The following is a 26278-nucleotide window of genomic DNA, read 5'->3' as shown; positions in this document are numbered from 1 at the left end:
GAGGCTGGCATTTAACGGGTGGTAGGCAGTGAGACATAGCGAAAAAATGAAATAACTAGCATGGCAATGATAGTAATGGTATCTAGGGAAATGGTCATCTTGCCTGAGATCCCGCTTGGAAGAAGAATGACTCCATGAAGCAGGCGAACCGACGTAGTCGAACGGGTCCTCACAATCCGACACGCTTGCGGAACTCTATCGAGACGAAGAAAACCGGAAACAAACATCAACACAGATATTCACCACGGCACATGCACGACAAAATGCTCAACACGTATGATGCATGATCGGTCTAATGCAAGGCATGACATGGAAATTCACTCCAATCAAACACTACACATTAAGTGAAGTTCAATATGCAACGAGTTGCATATTGATGAAACTCCACATACGAATTATTTAGTTCACTCTTTTTTAGGTACACGGCAATATTAAATGTTGTTAAACATGGCAAGAGGTGAAGCGTAATTAAACTACCTACCTAGGCATTTTAAATGAGGCCGGAAACGACATATAGCATCTCCGAGATGACCCCATACATTAATTTATAATTCTGTCCATATCTGAACTAACACATTTTAATATTTGTTTAACGGCAAAATAAAGTGGTTCACGTGAAACTACATGTCGTTCTAGTCCATTTACATATATGGAACATCTCCAACGGAGCTACGATTCAAAAGATATGATCACCGCAAGATATGATGGCATGAATGCAATATGTATGCAATGACAGTCATAAGCAACCCAAAACATACAACCACCAAGATAATATGAACCCACACGAGATTCTGAGCAAGTTTCATGTAGGACACGATCAAAACGGAATAACGGTTCAACAAATACAAGCTACACAAGAAATAGTCACAATCTGCCAAAAACAGCAACATGGCATTTTCTACACCCTAAAACAACAAGCTACATAAATCTAAAATGCTCAAACAAGGCATGAGGCAATAATGGTCAAGATGCACTACAACACCCTACTAAATACAACTAGCATGGAAGCATGGATCACTAGGAAAAGAACTCATAAAATGGCATCTCACACACAGTTTCAGAATTAGAGAAAATAACAGTTTTGACAGTGCAGTTTTCGATCTGGAGGCATATTGACAACAGAAAAACTATATGCTACAGGGCACCGAATGTCATGAAAATGTACAGCACGCTAGAGAATATTAAGGACTAAAACTAACTCGATTGCACCAACCCCAAAGGAGTTGTAGATCACTAGCAAAACTCATGGAAATACATCAACAAAATATAACAGATTTCAGACTTTGAAATATTTCAGCACCTCCAAATCAGCACAATTTTTCTAGCATGTTGACCACAAGCAAAAAACACCTAAACATGGATTTCTATAGCAACCAAAAATACCAGAGGCTAGCCTACATATCCAAGGGCATATCTCCAGTTCACAACTAATTCATATCACGCACGGAATAAATCACACAAAATAGACAAGAGGGTAACATGGCAAAATATCACGTGCACTAACTTTCTCAAAATCTAAATGTAAATGCACAGTTAAATTCTACGGATTTTTCTACCCCGAAAACATATATAATATGTGGGGTTGAAAATTAAAACTAACGTCACACATATATGCGATAATATGTCCTAAACACGACATAGCAAACAAGCGACGGAAGCTACATGCACAAATGCAAACAACTACTCTAAAATACATGGCAAAGGGTCCCTAACAACATGAACATTTTATCTATGGGATTTGAACAATCCGGACACACGCAAAAATAAATACGGGATATCTAATATATTAGGACAGCACACAAAACTAGGCAAACAGCGGGTCAACCCACTCAAACATGCATGCAAGTTGCAAAATCTAAATCTACGCGGAAAACTAAACAAGATACATATTTTACTTGCTGTGATCTGATGCACGAAATAAAATTTATAGCCGTTTGAAATATCCATATTCCTGAAATTACTAAATTCGTGAAATCTAATAAGAAAACCTAAACGGGTCGAACTGGGTAGGGCGCATCTTAGATATTTCTCGCCCGGGACGAAGAATAGTGGGCTTGGGGGGGAAGCTGCTCACCATGGGCTCGAAGGAGGCCGACCTGGGCCGGCAAGGAGGCCGAGCTGGGCCTCAAGGTGACGTGGGCCGAGGCGAGGCAATCGGTGGAGCTAGCCTTGCGGAGGCCTGGGCCACGGCCCACAACGCTCACGGGAGCCAGCCTCTCGCCATATCCGATCGGGACGAGGGGAGGCAGAGGCTCGCGGCGCGACCGGCGGTAGGAACGCGGCGGCCAGCGGCTGGGAGCTCCGGGATCTGGCGAGGGGTCTTCGGGCGGTGGCGTGGCTGGCCGGAGGGCACGGTTGGCAGAGTTCCGGCGGCGAGGAGTCGGCTGCATAGGGCGGCGGCGCGGCTGCATCGAGCCATGCCAAGTTTAGGCTGGCGCGGCTTCAAGCCCGGGCGGGCCTTGCGCGGGCCCCACGGGCTGGCAGCGCGCTGAGGAGGAGAGAGAATGGTGGGGTGGCGGCTAGCTGGGGCTGGGGGCGCGGAAAACAAGGAAGTCCTAGGGTTTGGTGTCTATTTAAAGACAAGGGGCTAGGGTTATCCGAATCCGGCTTCGTTTTCGATCACGGGATCGCGATCGGATGGCCATGGACGCGATAATGGCTAGGTGGGGCTGTGTAGAGTGGCTAGCCGGAGACGAGAGGGAAAACGGGTACCCGGCAATGTGATTTACAAACACCGAAAAACGTCTGATGAATAATCGAAGACGGTGCCGCTACGGTCGACCGTTCGGGTACCAGACGGACTCCGATTGCGACGAAAATTGGCAAGCGGCCAAGTTTCAACCCAATCCGAGACTATTTTATACACACTTTTAAAAACAAGGGTTTAAACGACGCGGCGGGCGCGTGCATGTGTGGTTGGTCTCAAAACGGTCAATGGCGAAAACGAAGAGAATCGGCAACTACTAACGGATGCAGGTTTTGAAAACTGGCGGGAACGGAGTGCCGATGCAATGCAAATGATGTGCATGATGCGATGATGCATGCGGCAAACGAAATAATAACACGTCGACAACGGAAAAGAGGGGAATCTTCTGGACCATCGGTCTCGGGCTGTCACAATTTTTGACTCTAGTGCAAGTGGGAGACTATTGGAAATAAGCCCTAGAGGCAATAATAAAATGGTTATTGTTATATTTCGTTGGTCATGATTATTTCCATTGTTTGTGCTATAATTGTATTAACCGGAAACCTTAATACATGTGTGAATACATAGACCACACCATGTCCCTAGTGAGCCTCTAGTTGACTAGCTCGTTTATCAATAGATGGTCATGGTTTCCTGAACATGTACATTGGATGTCGTTGATAACGGGATCACATCATTAGGAGAATGATGTGATGGACAAGACCCAATCCTAAGCATAGCACAAAATCGTGTAGTTTGTCTGCTAGAGCTTTCCTAATGTCAAGTATCATTGCCCTAGACCATGCGATTGTGCAACTCCCGTATACCGTAGGAATGCTTTAGGTGTATCAAACGTCACAACATAACTGGGTGACTATAAATGTGCACTATAGGTATCTCTGCAAGTGTTTGTTGGGTTGGTACGAATCGATACTGGGATTTCTCACTCGGTATGACGGAGAGGTATCTCTAGGCCCACTTGGTAATAGATCATCATAATGAGCTCAATGTAACTACGGAGTTAGCCACGAGATCATGTGTTACGGAACGAGTAAAGAGACTTGTCGGTAACGAGATTGAACAAGGTATAGGGATAACGATGATCGAGTCTCGGGCAAGTAACATATCGATGGACAAAGGGACTTATATACGGGATTAATAGAATCCCCGATGTCGTGGTTCATCCGATGAGATCATCGTGGAACATGTGGGAGCTAATATGGGTATCCAGATCCTACTATTGGTTATTGGCGGGAGAGGTGTCTCAGTCATGTCTGCATGGTTCCCAAACTCGTAGGGTCTACAAACTTAAGGTTCAGTGACGCTAGAGTTGTAATGGGAATTGTATGTGGTTACCGAAAGTTGTTCGGATTCCCGGATGAGATCCCGGATGTCACGAGGAGTTCTGGAATAGTCCGGAGGTGAAGATTTATATATGGGAAGTCCAGTTTCGGTCACTAGAAATGTTTCGGGGTTTATCGGTATTGTATCGAGACCACCGAAAGGGTTCCAAGGGTCCACCGGGAGGGGCCACCTGCCCTGGAGGACCACGTGGGTTGAAGATGGGTGGGAAGCAGCTACCTGGTGGACTGGTGCGCCCTCCCCCAAGGGCCCAAGGCACCTAGGGCTACAAACCCTAGGGTGTGGGAGGCTCCTCCCACCAACTTGGGAGGCAAGCCTCCCCCTTGGCCGCCGCCGTCCCCTCCTAGGGAATCTAGTCTGGCCGGGCCCCTCTCCCCTTCCCCCTATAAATGGATGAGGGGTGAGAGGGCTACGGCACACTTGAAACCCTTCCCCCTGGCACAGGCCTTCCCCCTCCTACACCTCCTCCTCCTTTGTGGTGCTTAGCGAAGCTTTGCTGCAGAACCACGAGCTCCATCACCACCACGTCGTCGTGTTGCCAGAGCTCTCCCTGAGCTTATCCTTCCCCCACTACAAGAAATATGTCAACTAACGACCTTCTGTCAGTGACACTGGCAGAATTGGTCGTAAATCCACGACCATTTGAGACCAATTGGTCGCAACATGTCCGGAGGGGTCCTAACCCCAAAAACTAACGACCATTTTCATTAGAAAGGTCGTAACTTCCTTACTGGAAATGGTCATAAAGCGGATAGCCCTGTTCCACTGCCTAATTTGTAGCTAATTACGACCAATATAGATGGTCATAGCTATGATTAGGTGCCACATCATAAGTTTTGCCTACGTGTCATGTCTATGTGTCAATTTTTGCCCTAGTTTGTGAAGCAATCTACTATTCTGTCATTCCAAAAATTCTCGAAAAATTCTCATAAATACTCTGTATCATATATTCCTCAAATATGTGAAAACCCTTCCTTCCATAGTTCGAGAATAATTTAGCAATATTCATTTTCCTATTCTGTTAAGAATAACACTTTGTGAAGGAAGTGGTATATCTATTTTTTTGATTGCCCTCGAAAATTTTGGGCACTCTTGCCTATCCAAATCATTTCCTCATGAAAACTTTCGTATCCATTTGCCTAGTAAATATTTATCAGCAAATTTCCAATGTTTGTGTTCAGCTAACAGCTTTGTGAATGAAGTACTACCTAGGAATATCTTAATGAGTTTAATTTTTGCCACATCTTCTATATGCTCAAACCATAGCTCTCCACAAAATATGAGCCCCATATAACAATCCATGTGAGCTCATCATCCAATCTTTGTTTCTGGTACCATTTTCAGTTTGTGAAGCAACTACATTTTATATTGCTTTATAGTTGATGAAAATTTAGCACGGCATGAAACTAACCATATAACCTCACTCCACCAACTTTTAGCTCATTTAATTCAGCCAGTTTCCCTCAATATTTTTCCCAATATTTTGTTTAGTAGAGAGCATTGTGAAGGAAGTACAATTTTTTTAATCCAAATTTTATGAAATTTTTACAGTGTCTTAATGTGCCCAAATTATCATTCTCCTCCAAATTGCAGCTCCATCCAATCGTCTATGTGATCCCAGTTTCAATTACCATTTTCTGTCCAGATTGGCACATTGTGAAGGAAGTGTCACTTTGGCATGTCCAAATGGTATAATTTTTTACAGTGTCTTCATATTCCCAAATTAACATCATCCACCAAGTTTCAGATCAATCCATTCATTCATTTGATCTCAGCTTCAACATCCATATTTCTGCACAATGTGGTACTTTGCAAAGCAAGTGCCACCTAGTTTCATCCATTTGAGCTAAAAATTTGCCAAGAGAGTGTGGCGCTCCGCTTGATTACCACTGTAGCCAGACGTTCACCGCGCACACCAGCCCAGCAAATCACTCTGGCATGCACGTTTACAACAAGTATCATGAACACATGCATTTCTATTAATGAATATAAGATTTTTACATGATGAACTACAAGGGTGATGGCAGCGGGAAAAACTCTATCTAAGGCAGCATGGTCTTGGTGCGGCTGCAATCCACAGGGATCTGACTCGGTTATGCTCCTAGCCCGCGAACGCTCCAGTTCCTCGTTGACGGACGGCGGATCCTTATGTGAACCTGGCCATGTTAAAAGCCGCTGAGTACTTTTGAATGTACTCGCAAGCAAACCAAAACCAACATATACACTAAGCAAAGCAATCCATGGCATTCAAGCATGTATTTGTTATAAGAGCAATATTAATTATCATGGCATAGCTTACCTACCTAGCAGGACTAAGTATCATGATATATTAGGATTTTCCAACAAAATAACTACTAAAGTAAATATGATAAGGTAAAGCATATTAGGTAAATGATTTATACTCTGAATATTCTCATGATCCAGTCTGAATTTGATCCAAATCCAATCCAACTCATGTGGTCATCCGACCACTCATCTCATAGCCATCCCATGGCTAACATATCATCATCTGATGTCTGCACAAGATGAGTTCTTCCATCATTATTATCACTGATACGGTTGACCACCTACTGAGGTCTGGTCGGGTTGTCCAATACCGTGTACTCGGCTATTCGAATAGGTTTGACACTCTACAGAGGTTGCACACTTTAGCCACATCATGTAGCACTGACCTCGTGATCCCATTCGGGTGGACCACTGATGCTCCAATGAAACCTGCCTGACCCGTGACTCTTTCATCATACCACCGGCATTCATCCTCCCCCGGGGTCCTGCCCTGGGTGGCCCTGTGTCCTCATGACACCTATCACCGTCGTGTCCAAACTAAACTGTCCCAACCAGGGATGGGTACCCAAACAACTCAAATGGGCTCACAGGATTATCACCGCCTACCTGATCAGGGTAGCACGCGTGCATAACCCTCCCTATTTGGAGGTACCGGTGAAAGGTCACGCGATCAGCCCAAGTCACGACCGTCCCATATTGGAAAATGTGGTTGCACGGATAATCCCGGACAGGTGACTCGAGGTCAACCCACTAGGTTTGGTTATAACAACATAATTATCAAGCATGGTTATTGTCAACAATAACTTAACATGATGATAAATATGCATGAAATAGCAACGGTAGAAACACCACAACCTATCTCTATATTATGAGTCATTAATAAGACAAGATGTAAATGACAACTTATTACTGTACCAGTTCCGACTTTAAATTAGACCCTCGGAACCCTCGCATAAAACCGGCAAATAAATCGGTAGCCACCAGAACGGTCTTTACAACACAGATCTGGGAATAACTCAACCCCAACTCAAGACGGCTCGAAAGCAGCACAGAGCATGAGGCGGTGTTGATAAGAAGAATGTAGAAGTTCCCTAAGACGGCCGAAGAATAGCTCAGAGCATAGGGTCACTGCCACGGAAAGAAACTCAACAACTGCCCGTGACGGCCGAAAAGCAGCTCAGAACACGAGCTAGCTGCTGACAAGAGAGAAATATAAAGTCGGCATCCACCCCGGACGGCCGAAAGCAGCTCAGACTCACGCGTGGTGCCGTCATCGAAGAAAATGCGAGCAAGGGTTTGTCAGAGTCACATACATCACATTACTATACAATCACAAGCATATTAATTTAAACATGCAGGAATAACACAAAGCAAAGCTTGAGGGCATACATTAGTACAAGAAAGCAAACCACCACTTCCTTAGGTACTGTAGCAAACTTAAATTCTACTTGTGCTGATGTTGGGTTACTGTACTTTCAATCTTCCAAGGCTAATACCCCCCAATACAATCCCTAGTTTCATCAAAATAAGCAACCAACACAACAAAAACAGAATTTGTTAACAGCAGACCAGTCTGTAGCAATCTGTATATTTCTTATACCTCTGGTCCTTCAACAATTCTAAAAAATTACGAAAGTCTGAAGAATTTGCGTAGAAATCAGCAGCAAAAAGAATCAACTCAAAAGCTCTTACAGAAAAAAAATGCAAATTCTTTTCATGAGAAGAAAGTTTCTGTCTTTTCCAGCATGACCAAACGATCATCCCCAAGACTAATCATAACGGTTTTGCTTGGCACAAACGCAAAAATAAACACAAAAAACACAATCAAAACAGAATTATGAAAGTGTGGAAAACACAAAACAGAAAGAAAAAGGATAGATTCGTTGGGTTGCCTCCCAACAAGCGCTTTTGTTTAACGCCCTTAGCTAGGCATTGATGATGCTCTCACAAAAGACAAGAATTGAAGAACAATGAGAGCATCCTAAAGCATGTGAAAATCACGTCTAAGTCTAACATACTTCCTATGCATAGGCATTTTATAGGAAAACAAATTGTCAAGACAACCAATAGCTGCCATATGCAAGGAAGAAGAAAGAGACAAGAGCAATCTCAACATAACGAGAGGTAATTTGGTAACATGAAAGTTTCTACCACAATATTTTCCTTTCCCATAGCAATTACATGTGGGATCATATTCGAATTCAACAATGTAACTATCACAAAGGATATTCTTTTCATGATCCACATGCATGCAAAGTTGACGCTCTTCAAAAATAGTGGGATTATCATCAAAAGTCATGACTTCTCCAAACCCACTTTCAATATTATTGCAAATATCATATTCATGATGAGGTTAAACAAATTTTCAAGATCATAAGAAAGATCATCACCCCAATCATGATTATTGCAACAAGTAGTGGTCATAGAAAACCTAGCATCCCCAAGCTTAGGGTTTTGCATATTTTTAGCATGATTATCAGTAATAGAATTTATAGTGAAACCATTGCAATCATGCTTTTCATCCAAGGAGCCCTCGTGAATCACTTCATAAGTTTCTTCATCACGATTTTCAGATTCACGCATCTCAAGCAAAACTCCATAAAGATAGTCAAGTGTACTCAACTCACTAGCAATTCGTTCCACACAAGTGGGTCTCTTAAAGAGATTAGCTAGTGGATGAGGACCATATCACTAGATTTTCAGCAAGCGAAGATGCAAGCATATTGAAGGCACATGGCACACAAGCGAACAGAAAGCAAGCGAGAGAAAAGGGCGAACGAAAAAGGCAAAGGAGAAAGGCAAATGAAAACGGCAAATGTGAAGTGGGGGAGAGGAAAACGAGAGGCAACTGGCAACAAAAGTAAATGCAAAATATGAGTTTGTGAGACCTACTTGGATAGATCTTGATTTCTCCTCCCCGGCAACGGTGCCAGAAATACTTCTAATGTTTGATGTGTATCCCTTGCAACGGCGCTAGAAATAGTCGTGTCGGCGGCACCAGGAATCCTTCAGCTGCGGCTACGCCTTAAGAGACTTCCTAGGCAAGTATGCAAAGGATTTCCCCCGTGGCCTTGGAGCCTTGCGTTAGTGTTCCCTCGAAGCGGAAAGGGTGATGTAGCACAGCGGTGGTAAGTATTTCCCTTAGTTTGAGAACCAAGGTATCAATCCGGCGGAGGAGTATCTCAAGATCCCGCACAAACACAAAAGCTTGCTCCCAACGCTATGAAGGGGTTGTCAATCCCTTATAGACTGTTTGCCAAGTGAGAATTGAAAGCAACAAAGTAACAAAGCAAAGTAAAAGCAGAGATGTAAACGATGGATGTGAATAGACCCGGGGGTCGTAGTGTTTACTAGTGGCTTCTCTCATGAAAGCAAGTATACGGTGGGTAAACAAATTACTGTCGAGCAATTGAAAGAACCGCGTAAAGTCGTGACGATATCTATGCAATGATTATATCTATAGGCATCACGTCCAAAACAAGTAGACCGATACTTTCTGCATCTACTACTATTACTCCACACGTCGACCGCTATCCAGCATGCATCTAGTGTATTAAGTCCATAAGAATAGAGTAACGCCTTAAGCAAGATGACATGATGTAGAAGGATAATCTCAAACCAATGATAAAAACCCCATCTTTTTACCCTTGATGGCAACTACTTGATGTGTGCCTTGCTGCCCCCACTGTCACTGGGAAAGGTCGCCACATGGTAGAACCCAAAACCAAGCACTTCTCCCATTGCAAGAATCATAGATCTAGTTGTCCAAACAAAACCCAAGACTCGGAGAGACTTACAAGGATATTAAATCATGGATATAAGAAATCAGCAAAGACTCAAATATATATCATAGATAATCTGATCACAAATCCACAATTCATCGGATCTCGACAAACACACCGCCAAAGAAGATTACATCGGATAGATCTCCATGAAGATCATGGAGAACTTTGTATTGAAGATCCAAGAGAGAGAAGAAGCCATCTAGCTACTAACTACGGACTCGTAGGTCTAAAGTGAACTACTCACGAGTCATTAGAGGGGCGATGATGATGATGAAGAAGCCCTCCAACTCCAAAGTCCCCTCCGGCAGGGCGCCGGGAAGGGTCTGCAGATGAGATCTCGCGGAAACGGAAGTTTGCGGCGGCGGAAAAGTATTTTCGAGGCTCCCCTGATTTTTTGCGGAATATATGGGAATTTATAGGCCAAAGACCTAGGTCAGGGGGCGGCCAGGGAGGCTTCAAGCCTGCCCACCGCCGCCTCCCCCCCTAGTGGCGGAGTGGGGGCTTGTGGGCTCCCTGGAGCCCACCTGGCTTGGCCCAAAAGCCCCCTCGTCTTCTTCCGTTCGGGAAAAAATCATTTCGGGGTTTTTCTTCCGTTTGGACTCCGTTCCAAAATCAGATCTGAAAAGAGTCAAAAACACGGAAAAAAAAGGAACTGGCACTTGGCACTGAATTAATAAGTTAGTCCCAAAAAAGATATAAAAGGTACATAAAACAACCAAAGAAGACAAGATAACAGCGTGAAACCATCAAAAATTATAGATACGTTTGAGACGTATCACCGGCGTCGGCGGTCGTTCCGGTGACTCGGGCCACCTCCGGCGACGCCCAGCCTACTGCTAATCCATTTTCTTTTCGTACGTTATCAACCGGCCCATGTCCATTTCGAGGCAAATTTGACAAAATTGACCCCTGGATGAAACAATTTCACAAACTGGACTGCCTAAAAAAATCACTCCGCTCACCCTTTTGTGCGGCGCCCAATAGTCATGCGCCACACTACACTGTGTGACGCCTTAGACAAAGGCGCCACACCCCTGGCCATGCTGGCATCCTGTGGCTGTCCGACCCCACCCCAAGCAATGTGGCGCCTAAGCTGGAGGGTGTTGCACTTGCGATGTGTGGCGTCGAGCCCTTAGGCACCACACGACCACTTATCAGACCCGCGGGCCGTCCTCCCCCCACCCCCTCCTCATTCACCTCCATCAATTAGAGTAGAGAGAGGACCCCCTCGAATTCCCCTCTCCCCCTTCCTCAAATCCCTCTCCAAATCAAGCAGATCCAAAGGTTTGCTTCGGGGATTTTGACCAAAATCCCTTCCTTAAGGTAATCTCCCCCATCCCCTCTCTCTCATCCAAAAAAATATCTCATTTGCTCACTTTTTTGCAAATTTGAGCAAACCCTAGTTCTTCATGAAATTTAGGATGTGTATGATTTTGTTGCACTTGTTTGTATGTTAGTATTAGGGTTTTTTATATGTAATATTGAGGGTTGTGTTGGGGTTAGGGGTATGATGGGGTTAGGATTAGGGTTGTTTGGATGTTAGGATTAGGGTTCTTATGATTATGCAGATTTTATAGTATCTCGATGATTGCTTATACAAAATTTTGTATGTTGTGTTGTTTAGGGATGGGAATAACATGGGTTTATGTTCATCACGTGGACAAGGATGCCTTTTTAAAAGGCAATATTGATCCGGACCCGGGTGAGCTTGACATAGTGTTTGAGTGTTGTCCTAGCTATGCCGAGTTGTTGGAACAAGTCTGAAAGGATTTGAATTGGATGGACCCAAGTTATGTTGTTGAGTTTGATGGTAGGCATAATGTGGGATTTGGAATTCACATTTGTTGGAAGACCATGTGTGTCAACTCCGAGCAACGTTGTCTTGCATACAAGGAGACGGTGGCTGAATCACTAGAAATGGCTCTAGAGTTATTTGCCATAAAAAAGTTGATGCTAACTTGCACTTGGATTTGAACCGGGTTGCCTCTCCAATTGTTGATGGTAGTCCTCCACGCATCAACAAAGAGGCCAACATTAAACCTGTTTGACCCAACAATCGAGGCCAACATTGAACCAGAATTCGAAGATCCAACATGAACCATTGGAAGAGGAGAATAATGAGCATGATGATGAGAATGATGATCTTGTTCTCAATACAATAGCCTTGGTGATTTGGACAAATATTATTTGCAAGATACAATGGACCATTCCATTCCGTACTCACGTGGCCATGCATCGGAGTCGGACGATGACGGTCTCCATGAAGAAGTTGATGAGGAAGGGCTCACATCAAAGGAGGTTGAAGCTTTCACGAAGGTATTAGGGCGGGATCACCGGACACCATTGTTCAAGGATCTTAGTCTTGCGGATGAATCCGTTGTTGACAGAGGCTAAGGCATATTGTTTGGAGTTAGGCCAACTTCTCACTGGGACAAACATGGGAAGACGAAAGACAAAGCCATGGTGGTGGCTAAGAAATGGGGAACAACCAATTCCAAGAGCCTAGTGAGATATCACATTGTGGAGAGTTTGGTGGAAGAGGGCACAACACAAGAAAGTGTACCAACTGGAAGGAGAAGTCCAAAAAAATAATTCAAGGTCAAGCCAACCAAGTAGTAGTCAACAACGTCCTAGCCAAGCAAATAGTAGTCAACATGTTCCTAGCCAAGAAGTTCCTAGCCAACATGTTCCTAGCCGACTTAGACTTACTAGAGGACGTTCTCATGGGATAGTGCATGGTGGTGATAGAGGTAGGGGTGGGAGAGCTCGTGGACTTACTAGGATTGGTATGCGTGGATACATACGAAGACCATTTTCGTATTTTACACCATGGACTCAACTTTTTCATGTTGTTTTTAATGCTCCCTTCTATGTTAACCATGTACTATCGTTGCTTTACTAACTGTTATGTTGCTATTTTTTCGTAGGTATGGCGGTGTCTCAACCCAACAAGGCAACAATGGAGTGGGTGGAGGACAAGGATGCAGTCGGTAAGGAGCACGAGTTGTGGGAGAGGGCTGCAAAGAAGTCGAGAGAGTAGGATGCAACCAAAGCGGGGAGGGAGAAGGAAGAGGTGAGGCAAGCGAAGTGGAAGGATGATATGAAATTGGACATTCAACATAGCAACTACCTTAGGGGGATACAGGAGGAGCACAAGAAGATGATGGAGAAACGTCAAAGGGATTTTGTAGCAAACTGGAAAAAGGTTTCCACGGAGAATGCAGCAAGGAGAGAGTGGGAGCATCAACGTTTCACGAAGAGGGTGATGAAAGAGGCTTCAAAAATGCGCAAAAGGGAAGAGGAAGAGGAAGAAGAGAGGAATAAGAAAAAGGGAAAGGGGCCTTGCTCGACACAATAGAGCATGATGCTTCTTTTCGTCATGTGCTCTTTCATCTTTGAACCTATTGTGTTTTTTAAGCTTGTCAACTTATGCGCTTTGCTATTTGAAAATTGTCGTCCCATGAACTTTAAACAACCATTATGAAACTCCTCTATGTGTTGTTGGGATAAATTATGGTTTGCTATGTTGGGATAAATTATGATGTGATATGATGTGATAAATTATGATGTGCTATGTTGTGATAAACTCCTCAAAACATAACTTTCCTGCAGATTGCTAGGAAATAACTTCATAAACAAATAGTAAGCTCAACATAACTTCTAATTGAACGAAAAGCTTGATTTCATTGTACTACGAGTTCAACAACGAGTTAAACCAAAGACAATAATTTAAGACATTGCTACTTGTTCAACAACTTAAGTCACCGACAACACTACTGCTCCGTTCCTGCGTCTTGTGACCTCGTCCCCTCTTAGTAGGTAGCTTCGTCCTCACAACCGGCAGTGGTTCCTCCAACTCATCGGCATCATCCATACCTCTCATCCTTGTCACATCTTCTGTCATACGCCAGCCCTCAAAAACCAGCTTCTTTCCTTTGTTCGCATAGTCCTCCGATGTGTACCACTTTATTCCCCTCCTAGGCTTCGACAAGTAAGCGGAGCGTTGGAAATCCTACAATGACATGTCATCCTGAACCTTCAATATAAAAATGGTATCATCATCATGAAGCGTGGTCTGAAGAGTTGAAAGTGCAGATTCTCCCTTTTTTTCTCTATAATGGGTATGGCATACCTCTGGAGAGACCACATCATCCTCTAAATGAGCTGCTGAGGTAATGCCACCATCGTCCATACGAGCTCCCGATGTATACGAATCATCTAGAGTATTCCTATGGGATGAACCGGATCTCGATGATTCTGAATATTCGGGGTCACGGAAACCTAAAATGTTGGATAAGCGACGCAACTTCTGGCCATGTTTCTGTAAGATTGAAGATGAATGAGATATAGAATGTAGCAAATGTTGCACTAATCAGCAAATTGTGGAATATGACAAAGCACCTTGATGAAAAGTCGAAGTGCAGATTCCTTTTTTTTCCTCTGTGTGTTGCGTCTCTTGTTTTTTGATCTCTTTGCACTATGATGACACGAAATGACATGTAAGGCAAGCAAATATATGTAGTAATGTTCATAGATAGCATAGGAGAGCACACTTACCAAAATGTTTAGCACTGGAGCAAAAGGCGTTTGGTACCCTTCCAGAATTAGCTTGTTGTATTCGACATGGGCAAGTTCATCGAATGAAGTGGGATCTTCCAATATGTCCTCGTGAAAAGCCGGCGGACAAATCTCCACTCGAATATTCTCCTGAAACCATCTGACATAATTGTTGAACACAAGTGGACAATGCTCGCGGAGCTGGGTTCCTCGCGTACTCCTAGCTACCTCCACAATAAGCTCAAACATGGTGACGTACTTCTTATGATGCTTATTCCAATCCTTGATCTTTTGTTGCCTCCTCATATCCAACCTGCATTTTACATACCTCATTATTAGCTCGCTCCACATTGCTTGTACAAGATATTCACATCGCTCGTCACCTCTGATACCACGTCCCACTTGTAAGCCCAGGTGGGAAGCCGTACATGGTTGTCGTGGTCATCCAAGGCCTTGAATGTTACCTCTCTAGGGCGTCCAACATAAAGGCGTTCCCAACTCCATACCGAAAGTAGGAGCATACAACCACCAAATTCCGTCGTCTCTTGTGGACCTACGACAAGCTTCGTCCAACTACAAGTAAAGCCAAACATGGATCAGTTAAGGGCAAAAGTATAAGACAAACAAAAACTTACTGTGACCAATTTATTACCTGTCGGTACAAGTAGGTCAATGCGGCCGACCCCCAGCTGAACTTGTGGTCGAAATCTGTCAACGCCTTCACCCACATCCATTGAGTATTCTTGCCACTGCAATCGGCAAAGATAGTCCTTGAGATAACATATCACATGTACACGCGAGCATAAGTCTGGATCACATCTTCATTGGCGTCCTCAGGACAATTCACAAAGTTGGCTGCAATCCAAGTGAAAGGAGCACCGATCGGGACTCTATCTTTCTTCCCTCCGTCGGCTGCTTCCAGCTCTAGAGGTGACATACCAATAAGGGCCTCCATTTGTTGCTGCCATCCCTCAAAATCGATGTTCATACAAAGAGGCTTCCCCTCGATGAAGTGCGGTGATCATGTAAACATCTTGAAGAGGCACAGTCATCTCTTCGGTCTAGAGGTAAAAACTATGGGTCTCCGTCCTCCACCGATCATTACGTGCAGTGATTGTCGCATCGTTCGGGTTGGGCGTTGACCGGCTCACAAGCTGAATGAATGGAAGGAGTCCTGTCATCTCGGTGTATGGTGTGTACCGCTCATCGTACGACATGACAGTCGATGCCCCGTGAGCCCAAATCTTCAAGGGCATAAGCTTCTACAAACATAGAAGTGATTTGATTACGATTTGATCTTTTTGAATAAATACAATATATTTGAAGATAATAGTATGTTGTAGTTACCATCCCCTTCTCTGACATCAAGTAGGCCTGGTGTTCAACGTCATAGGAATCATTCGAAAGCCACACCATCCTATATATTACAAGAAAATAATCATCTAATATATATTCATCTAAACAATCATACATATGTTCCACAAAATGGTTCCACAAATGAACAAATCATATAGGAATACTCATTTCAATAATCATCTACTCATATAGAAATACTCGTCTAACAATTTGAATACTCGTCTAGCAATTAACAAATCAACAAATATTACAAATTATGAATCCTAAATACTCATCTACGAATCCTAAATACTCATCTACTAATCTAGGAATCCTAAATACTCATCTATTCATCTAGGAATCCTAAATCACACCTAACTTCTCATATAAATTTCGAATCCAAGCAAAACATGGCTCTCATCCTAACTTATACAAATCTGAAAAATGTGCAATATTTTTTGGATAGAAAGATGGGAAACGGAGAAGATTACCTTATAGAACGATTTGGGGTATAAATCCACGCAAGAAATCCACGGATTTGGCGTATTTTGAGGAGATGATTGCGAGGAGGAGAAGAGGCGGCCATCGCGGGCCTATGAAAGAAGAAGAACGAGTGGAAGTGGGGGTGAGGGGAGGGCCGGTCCGCGGGTGGATATCTCAACTGTGTGGCGTCTAAGGGCTCGGCGCCACACATTGCAAGTGCAACGCCTCCGGCTTAGGCGCCACACTGCTCGGGGGTGGGGTCGGACGCCGGCATGGCCAGGGGTGTGGCCGGGGGTGTGGCGAGGCGTCATACAATGTGGTGTGGCGCCTTGCTATCGGACACCACACAAAAGGGTCGGCAGAGTGAATTTTTTCCAACCGCGGTTCAGTTTGTGAAATTGTTTCTTCCTGGGCCAATTTTGTCAATTTTGCCCCATTTCGAAGTTGGCTGCCAATAGCTGGGACCCGGGTTGAGTCGGGTTTTGTCCCTTGTAGAGTTGGAAACTCGCAGGACCTCATTGCTCTTTTTCCCATGCTCTCGAAGACTCTGAATCAGCTTGTTTGGCCTCATTTGTCCTTGAGAAGGTTTCCGGTTAGATCTCTCTATCTGAAGCTGGTGCACAGACGGTGTAGTTTTCATTTCAAAGCGATTTGGCGGGCACAAATCTCTCTTAAGATCAAAATATTTCTTTGGCAGGTGGTGAAGGTTTGGTGGTTGTTCTCTTTGTGGAGAGAACGAAAACACAGAACACATTATATTTAATTAAGAATATATTAATGCAGTACAGACACAAACGTTCATATACCACAGTTTCTCTAACCATCCAACCATAGATTGGTTTGCATTTGAGAATATTTAATTGAGAACTCACTCTCTAATCTGGAATTGCGTTTGACCGTGGCTGAACCTTAACCGGAACTCAATAAATTTTCTTGATCTCTTTGCTTATTTCTTGAATTTTTCAGGTCAGTATGTTCGTGTTTTTTGGCTTGCTTTCGTTGCGTTCGTTTGGTGCTTCTGACGACTAGGAATGGTGATTTTACACTTGGCTGGGATGTTTTTTCCTAACCATCCGGGTGATTGTCTTTTCAAAATGACAGCCCTGTTACAGCAATGTCGCTAAGTCAGTGGATATTCGCCCGAGCTGCACTTGGCTGGGATGCCGTTGACCTAACTTATACTATGCCGTTTGTGGGATGACTCGTCGTTTTGACTTTATTTATAAAGTTAAGCGCCATACCTTCTCTCTAGAAAAACAAGAACTAGAGATGCTCTTAGGTGCAACCATGGTACGCTTCGGAGACTGCAACATCATCCATGACACACGGACCAAAATTTACGGAGAGCCACACACCAAGTAACACGGTGGCAGAGTGTATGTGCATGCTGCGTAAGAACAACCAGGGAAAGAGATACACGAGGTAAACGCACTGGTAAATTGTAAGAGCAACTCTAGCAAACCCCACAAAACGTCTGGCCTGTAAAAATTCGGACGAGTATGCAGGCTCGGCCCAATTTTTCGATCAGAACAGAACACGTATACTCGCCCGGTCCGTAAAACTTTTTGCCGCAGCCCGCAAACCGCACGCCCCGAGCAGTATAACTGCAGTTCCGCAACCATTTTGCGGGTCCAAACCCTATCCGCCCGCCGCCGCGAGCCACCCGATTCCCCTTTCCCCTCTCCACATTTCTCGCCGCCGGCGACCGCCCGTCCCGCCTCCAGCCGCCATGTGGGGCCGAATGTGGAGCTCCGGATGCGGCTCCGGCAGCAGATCCGGCCGTGAGAGGGACCCGGGGCGCAAGCGGCGCGTTCGGGCGGACGGCGCGAGGAAGCGCGGCGCCCGGAGGTGGACCAACCGCGGGATGTCGCCGCCGGCGAGCTTGAACCGCCGCGAGACGGAGGAGTACGACCGCCGTAGCGCGTCCTTCTCCTCCGCGAGATCTTCCTACGTCGGATCTTTCTCGTCCTCCGGCGCGAGCTTTCTCCCCGTGAAGAGGGGGTGGTCGGAGGACGAGGAGGGGCCGGAGGAGCCGGCGCCATTCGCCTTTGTTCCGGTGAAGGAGGAGCCCGCTCCGCTCGGCCTCCGCGGAGTGGTCGGGCCCGAGGACTACGTCGCGGACTTCGACGCCGTTGCTACCGCCATCGCCGAGCAGAGCGTGCGCGAGGCGGCGGAGCGCCGACGCCACGCCGAGGAACTCGAAGCCCTCCAGTGGCAGCAGGCGGTCGCCGCCAACGAGAAGGCTGAGGAGGGGCGCCGCATCCGCGCGGAGCATGCGGCCAAGTACGTCGACCTGTGCAGCTCCGGCGAGGAGGATCGAGCGTCCGGCTCTTCCACGGCGCCGTCCATTTGCCGCGACCTTGCCGCCGTCAGATCCGACCCCTCTATTACTAGTTTAATGTAGTATAACTATGTTTGTAGTTTGTTGATCATGTGATGAACTATGTAGTATGTGATGAACTATGTTTGTGTAATTTCTCCCGCGAAAGTGTTTTTTTAAATTATGCAGGTGTTGATACGGGTTTTGTTTGGCCGTGCATATTTTCGATCCGCAAACGCGTTTTACGGATCGAATTTTTACTGCTAGAGTTGCTCTAATCAAGCGCAAACCTACCGAGCCAGTTTTTGAGCCAACGCTGGTACAAAGACAGAGTGACGGACTACAACCTCGATCCTTTTGCGAGGGAAGTAGAAATACCAAACTTAACTTGAATAGTGGTGGAGGTGTACGGATAGCGACTTAGCCTCCTTTATTCATACAAGTAGTAGCAGCAACTTAACGATGCTGCGTAGTCCATTAAATGCAATCGTCCGTTAGGCAGAGGATGCGTCGAGGCAGACCCACTGGCCGACGAAGATCCTGGCGCAGTTGATGTTGGGGTTGAAGCCCAGGAAGTCCTCCTGGGTGAGGCCGCTGTCCTCGGCGAGGGAGGAGCAGGTCTCGCCTTGTTGCACCGCGCTCACCTTGTTGCACGTCAGCGCCGGCACCGCCTTCTTATTCGCCGCGTAACCTGCGAAACGCACAGACAGGCGCACGTCCAAAGGGTCATAATCCAGCACATTTCGCCACTGCTACACATCACATGCAGATCAACTGGAATACTGGATGATGATGTCGACTGGTTGGCATGGACGTACCTCCGTTAATGCTGTCGCGCTGCAGCTGCATCACGGTGACCCTGGCGTCGGCGAGGGTGACCGCCACCACGAGCAGGGACGCGATCAGGAGAGCGGCGGCTCCGTGGTTGGCCATTGCAGATGCAGATGCTGCCGACGCGAAGGAGATAAGCCTAAGCGGATAGAGGTGCTCGTCAGGCTCTGCTTTGGTGGTGGAGAGAAAGCTTGGCCCTCGCTCGTTTTATAGCGTAACGAGCCCGACACTTGAAGGTCGATAAGATGGAGAGCGTGACGAAGGGAATCCGGCCATGGCCTTGGAGACGGCGTCCGAGGTACGGGCGAGGGCGATACTGCTTATGCTGAGAACGGCATGGATGGACATGTCGTTCCTAACATTTACAGGCCGGGCCCCGGGGTAATCCCGTCTGTGATTCCTATGGAACTGCTTTGTACTGTAAAATCCTTCTATCGCCGTGTGATTTCGACCGGCCCTAATATGTTACCCTCACGTTGCTCACTTTTCGTTTGTTTGAAACTGTCTTGCTCCATGTTGGTGGTAGCGCAGTGACAGTGGAGAAACAAGAACAACGAATCCATAGCAGTGATGGGGGAATGGGATTGTTGTCTATCAGTCTCGATCTGTCTGGTCAATGCAGTTCAGTGTCCGGATTACCAGGTACGCTGGAGCCTGGGCACTGGAGGAGACAGAATCTCGTATCCTAGATGAAGTTGATTTATTGTGTCTGTGTTAGTACGAGCAACCTGAAAATGAAAACTGCGTTAGTTGATTTTCCTGACCGGTTAGATAAAAATCTAACATTGCATCTTCTTCCTCCTTCAGAGACAGACAATGTATTTCAACATAGCAAATACAACCAAGTAATTGCATCAAAAGAGTGGCAATAACTAGAGTACCTGTGACTGTTATCACATCTACCTCCCGTAGACCAGAATAGAAGAATTTGATTTACTTTTCATCCCAGAGGTTCGGCCATATGATTTGATCTACATGGCCAGCAACGGGCAGGTGGTTTCTGGATGCAGATTATAGAGCAGTTTTGTTAACGTATACCCACTTCGTATTGTACACTACAGACAACCATACGTATACCCACCTCGTAGTAGTGTATAACACGAGGTTGGTATACGTTCTTCTTTGTACGCCAAAACATGTACTACTACCTCTGTTTCTAAATGAAAGACGTTTTGGCAGTTTAGATTGGCTGCCAAAACGTCTTATATTTAGGAGCAGAGGGTGTACCAAACACAGCTTCTCCTTAACTTACTGCCTTATAATAATGACAACTAATATCTTGAGACCAAGCACTTAAGAAGTTCCAGTTAATACCATGGGACAACATGATACTCATATGAGCATACATCTATTCAGAAGCAAATGTAGCACACTTGCATCTTCAGGCAGAGGGCCGCATCTAATGGAGAAAGTACTACTACCTACCATCCAGGGCAGTAATTGACAAATCATTCAGAGAGAAACTTCCTTCAGGGACATCAGCTTCAGTCGGAAGCAACATGGAGAGGAAGCCAGGTTGTTTTGGGGCCGGTAAGGTGGCGTTTTCGTTGGTAATCATGGAAATGACTTCGGCCATGGAGGGACGATCAGCAGCATTCTCCTGAACACACAACAGGCCGACGTGAATGCATCTTAGCACCATATTCTCAGGACATGCACCGTGCAACGATTTATCAATGAGCTCGCGCCATCTGCCTTCTTTCCACAGCTCCCATGCCTGCAAAGTTCAGTTGTAGACATCGAATTAGAATTAAAAAGGACTAGTTATGACAACTATAGAACAATTCGAGCTTGTTAGAACTTTGACCCACATGACCAAGGAGGTTTAGGGAGTTGCCATGTCCACGAGCTGCGGCATTTCTTAGTCCACTGATGATCTCCAGAAGCAATACCCCGTAGCTATATACATCAGATTTCACAGAGAAAATGCCTGCCATAGCATACTCAGGAGCCATGTAGCCACTGAAAGAACAATAATCTAATAAATTCGATGTCCATTTTTCAGTATAATGATTCTTCACTTTACATTTAAAATACCAATAGAAGTACTTACTATGTTCCGACGACTCTTTTCGTGTTAGCTAGTCCTCCTTTAGGATCAAATATTCTTGCCATTCCAAAATCTGAAATCTTAGGGTTCATATCAGTATCCAGCAGAATGTTGCTTGGCTTCAGGTCCCTATGAATAATTCTCAGCCGAGAATGCTTGTGGAGATAAATAAGACCTTGTGCAATCCCTTCAATTATGTTAAGGCGCATTGCCCAGACTAAAAAAACCCTTCTCGATTGTTCTTGCAAAATAAGACTTGATCGGTTCAACAAGTCATGGAAGGAAAATATAGCTATGAAGTAGGGATATTTATATACAAAGTGAACATACCAAATAGGAAGAAATCCAAGCTTTTGTTTGGCATATACTCATAGATTAGTAACATTTCTTCCCCGTCAATGCAGCAACCTAAGAGTCCAACTAAATTGCTGTGTTGCAGCTTGGCTATTAATAAGATTTCATTCTTAAACTCTGGTAGTCCTTGCCCTGAATTCGCTGCAAGCCTCTTAACAGCAACATCTTGTCCATTTGGTAAGTTGCCCTGGAGCATTGTGTCAAATTTTCAGCAGTCAGACATTAGTACAGTCATATATTAGAAACAGATTCAGCTCCTACCATATCCATGATATTGAGCTGATGGCTTAATTATACTGAATTTGCCGAACTGCTTGATCAAACAACACAACGTATTTGCGACACATGACTAACAAGTGGAGGATGTTGTAACTATGAACATCTTACAGGACGACTGGGCAAAGATATGCTCCATTTTCCCCTTTCAGTTAGTCTGTTTTTGATTTATTGCAATCATAAGATAAGAACATTCACTATTGTTACTTGGCTAAACACAAAGCTATACATGCTGACTACATGCTTCAGACGAAATTATCACAATTAGCGCCCTTTTTGTCTTGAAATTCTAGCAAACATATTAACAAACAAAACTACAGAACATAATTAACCTTGTACACAGGTCCAAACCCTCCTTCTCCAAGCTTGTTTTCAGTTGAGAAGTTGTCTGTGGCATTTTCTATCTGTGAAAAGGAAAGCATCATGAAGTGAGAGCCTGTGTCTTCACTCTCCCAAAGTTTTATTACATCTGAAGCCATGACCAGGGGGTGATCATACTGTTTTCCTTTCCCTGATTCACAAAAGGGGACTTGTCATGTGTTTATCAGACCAGGGCATGTCATGTTCTTTCACTATGAAATATTTTTTCCAACTCAGAATGGATACCTTTATTTTTCCATCTCCTAATCCAAATATAAGAGATGAGACAAAAGACAAGGAATGCAACTGATGGAAGTACATACGCTAGCCAAAGCATTTTGTGACCTGCAAAAAAACAGAGCTTGTCACTTGACACAATAATACTATCAATGATGTTTTTGTTTTCTTGCAATTAACCCTATCTTCACATACTGTCTCCCCAATGGCACTAGTCCTTTACCATGTAATTCTGATGCAGCTATGCGAAGATGAAGAATTTCAACTCCATCCTGCAAGTTTGTTAGATTGCCATGCCATAAGCTGCAACCATCGGGTAGCGAATGAGCATACGCCGTACAAGAGCAATCTTTCATACAGGCAAATTCACATTCACTTTTTTCCACAACAGACAGCTTCTGTCTGTAGTCAGGAAGCGTCATATTAAGCATATCAATAAACCTATCACCATTACACTGCAGTGGGGTTTGTCTGGTGCACCCTTTCCTGGAATTTGATGGGTCTTGTTGTGCAAATCCTTCTGGACACTGACAAAGGGATACTTGTGCTGATACAGGTGCTGATAACGCACTGTTGTTGCATACACCATAAACTCCACATAAATTAGACACGTCACAACTGGGCGGCTGTCTCCATAACAATGTCCACAATTTGCCTTCCAAATCGAACTGTGTTATGTTCAGTGAACCACTTTGACCCAAAACAATCTTAGACATTATGCCAGCAGGGTTGGGAGTGTACATGCATGTAAGGTTGTCACACTGAAATGAAACAGGGATGATACCAATAGATTTCAGTTCTGGAATGAGAGAATTCGTGTCACCATTCCAGGGTGCACTTGTCCAAAATGAATTCCGATTCCAGTTAATAACGAATTGTGATGCTGAATCATTAACTATGCTCGGTCCAAAACCAAAAGTGTAATCTCCCGTTGCTGGATCATCATAGGTCTTCCATGATTTCAGCAAATTTCCAAGTGTAATATTCATTCCAGGGAGCCATGTATCAGTAGGGTAGTCAAAGCTCTCCCATATGGTATTTGAATGGTTGGCCATGCTCCTTAGCACAAAGTTGCCAGTATCCAGTATTGCAGCCTCCCTGTCCCTCAATCCCACCCCAGAACCAGAAGCAACTACAAACGAGCTGCCTGTGCCATTCTGGACTATCAGATTACCGACATCATCAAACTTAAGTACGCCCGACTTATCCTGTACTGGGTTATTCCTGTTAGCTATCCATACAGCCGTTCCTCTTGGAACACTGTAATACCATATACCAATATATCGGTGGCTTGAAGCTCCAGGGCTAAAGAATTCAAGCACAAATTTACTGTTACTAGAAATAAGGCTCTGCCCATCAGAAATGGATTCATTGAGCGCGATGCTATCTCTTGTCGTGGTAGCTGCGAAACATCTTATTGCTAACACAGATGGAATCAGCAGAACAACTGTGCACTTCTTCAAGTAGCTTATTTCGACCAACATGGCTTTCTCCAAGCATAAACTGGGCAAATTGCAAACCAAAACAGTTCAGACGGAGAGAAAGAGAGTTATACTAAAAGGAGGGCATAACATAAGCAAATCTCAAATTTCCATACCTCTGAGAGTTTCTCGAAGTAATGAATCAAGGGGTGAGCAGGGTAAGCGGAATACTTGTTGTAATCGTTGCAAGATGGCATGAACTTTTTTTCCAGCAAATGTCTTCACAGACCATGAACATCCTGGGTTGCCAGCTTTGAAGATTCCATGAAAGCAAGTTTCCAATTGCTAATAAAACATGGAAGATGGCTGAGTCAATGCTGGGATGCGTCTCTTATGTCTGTAGAAGAATAATGATACTACACACTGACCACAAATAATTAGGGGCATCTTTTCCACGGCTCCATCTGAGGTAGTGAGTTTTGTCCGGGGACTGACTCTTGACTTACCTACCTCCAACATATTTTCAGAAGAAGAATGAACCAGCTGCGCCTGTGCAACAAAAATGGCAATCTTCATTCATTTTCCACAATTGTGAAACTTTGTAATCTGCATCACAAGGGCGTGGTTGGCAATTACCATGCTCAAATATTTTACGAATCTACAGCGTGTCTACAGGACTTCCAGCACTTCCAGAAGAAAATGAGTGGATGACTGGAGGGGAGGGGAGGGGTGTCGTGATCTAGCTCCTTTCTCTTCCATCGACTCCAGTTTTGCACGATCCGTCTTTCCCTACCACACACAACACACAAAATTATGGAAAACCAAACATAATAAGCCAAGAATCTCTAACAGCAATTTTTAATTGCAGAAGAAATGGTGCACCAGGTGACTACTCCGGAGTTGGGTGAGTGAGCTTCGCGTCCGGGTAAAATGACAGCAAGTGCGGCGAAAATCGACTCGCAGCCGCCGCTGACCACTCATTGCCTCATGGGCCATGGCGAAATCGGTGCCGGCGACGAAAGGGGAAGGGGCTGGAGATCCCATCCGGACTTCCGGAGAGCCTTAATTTTCTTTGGCGGACTTGGTTATGGACTTGTGCAACATGAAAATAGGGTCCTGTTCAGACTTTTCTTTGGATGGGAACATCTCGAGGAGACCTCGTATAATCGACGAACTGTAAAATTTCAGCGACTATACGGGTTTGAGCTGTTTTTTCTGACACAGCAGATACTGCAAACGCGGTCCGGTCCGTAAAACTTTTGCAGTGGCCCGTAAATGCGACCGCTCGAGCGCTATTTCTACGGATTCGGCCGCTGGATGCGGATCGAAACCCTATCCCTCCACCGCCGCGAACCCCCCCCCCCCCCAACCTCACTGCCGGCGCCTCACATCCGCCATCGCGCGCCTCCATTTCGCCGCCTAGACACTCCATCCCACCGCCCTTGATGGCCAATTCTGGCGGCCGTAGGAACGACGACCCCGAAAGGGCTCGTCGTGTCAGATCTGACATCGCCAGGAAACGCGCCGCCCATCGGTACACGCAGTGGGGCATGACGCTGTCGTCGTCGCTCCTCCGTCGCGAGACAGAGGAGTACGACCGCGCGCGTGGCCACCTCTTCTCAGGCAGCTCCTCTGAGGCGTTGAGCTCGCGCTTCTCTCTCCCCCCCGGCGAAGAGGGAGCAAGAGGAGCTCCCGTCGGTGATGATGGAGCCGGAGGCCGGCGGTGCCGCGGCGACCTGCCCGGGGTGTCGTTGGACCGGAGGATTTCCTCCCCTCAGCGGAGGCGGATAGCCTGTTGCCTGCGCTGCTCACGCGGAATGCACGGGAGGCGGAAGAGGACCAGCAACGTCGTCGGAGGGAAGAGGAGATCGACACCATGCTCTATGAGCAGGGTGTTGCATCGGCGCTCGCCTTCGGCCACAAGTAGGAGGAGTG

The 26278-nt window shown here is 45.3% G+C and overlaps 2 protein-coding genes across 4 annotated transcripts; both read right to left on the bottom strand.

Annotated features, from left to right (window-relative positions):
• Positions 1-19117: 19117 nt before the first annotated feature.
• LOC123444583 lies at positions 19118-19775 on the bottom strand. Its single transcript, XM_045121360.1, has 2 exons — positions 19633-19775; positions 19118-19505 (listed from the first exon to the last, which is right to left on the bottom strand). Exons 1-2 carry the CDS (start codon positions 19745-19747, stop codon positions 19309-19311), a joined length of 312 nt encoding a protein of 103 aa, XP_044977295.1. The 5' UTR covers positions 19748-19775; the 3' UTR covers positions 19118-19308.
• Positions 19776-20885: 1110 nt separating this feature from the next.
• Positions 20886-25444, bottom strand: LOC123444581 (G-type lectin S-receptor-like serine/threonine-protein kinase B120). 3 transcript variants are annotated; one of them, XM_045121357.1, is made up of 11 exons: positions 25226-25444; positions 24980-25132; positions 24772-24892; positions 24520-24688; positions 23146-24425; positions 22932-23030; positions 22658-22836; positions 22026-22236; positions 21699-21936; positions 21457-21607; positions 20886-21362 (listed from the first exon to the last, which is right to left on the bottom strand). In XM_045121357.1, exons 5-11 carry the CDS (start codon positions 24404-24406, stop codon positions 21063-21065), a joined length of 2439 nt encoding a protein of 812 aa, XP_044977292.1. In that variant the 5' UTR covers positions 24407-24425; positions 24520-24688; positions 24772-24892; positions 24980-25132; positions 25226-25444; the 3' UTR covers positions 20886-21062. The 3 variants fall into 3 exon arrangements, with proteins under 3 accessions (XP_044977292.1, XP_044977293.1, XP_044977294.1); XM_045121358.1 differs by having other exon boundaries at positions 25237-25444; XM_045121359.1 differs by lacking the exons at positions 24772-24892; positions 24980-25132; positions 25226-25444 and having other exon boundaries at positions 24520-24765.
• Positions 25445-26278: the final 834 nt, after the last annotated feature.

This window comes from Hordeum vulgare, chromosome 3H (assembly GCF_904849725.1).
Source record: "Hordeum vulgare subsp. vulgare chromosome 3H, MorexV3_pseudomolecules_assembly, whole genome shotgun sequence".
In the NCBI taxonomy this organism is placed as follows: Eukaryota; Viridiplantae; Streptophyta; class Magnoliopsida; order Poales; family Poaceae; genus Hordeum; species Hordeum vulgare.
The sequence above is the reverse complement of the archived record's forward strand: the minus strand, read 5'-3'. Positions and strand labels throughout refer to the sequence as shown.

Excerpts from the sequence above, each read along its gene's own strand:
- LOC123444583 (XM_045121360.1), bottom strand. The coding sequence starts at position 19,747 with ATGGCCAACCACGGAGCCGCCGCTCTCCTGATCGCGTCCCTGCTCGTG. Across the intron at positions 19,506-19,632 it reads GCGCGACAGCATTAACGGAG|GTTACGCGGCGAATAAGAAG; the intron begins GTACGTCCATGC and ends TGCGTTTCGCAG.
- LOC123444581 (XM_045121357.1), bottom strand. The coding sequence starts at position 24,406 with ATGTTGGTCGAAATAAGCTACTTGAAGAAGTGCACAGTTGTTCTGCTG. Across the intron at positions 23,031-23,145 it reads AGCTGCATCAGAATTACATG|GTCACAAAATGCTTTGGCTA; the intron begins GTAAAGGACTAG and ends GTTTTTTTGCAG. Across the intron at positions 22,237-22,657 it reads GGTTTGGACCTGTGTACAAG|GGCAACTTACCAAATGGACA; the intron begins GTTAATTATGTT and ends ACAATGCTCCAG.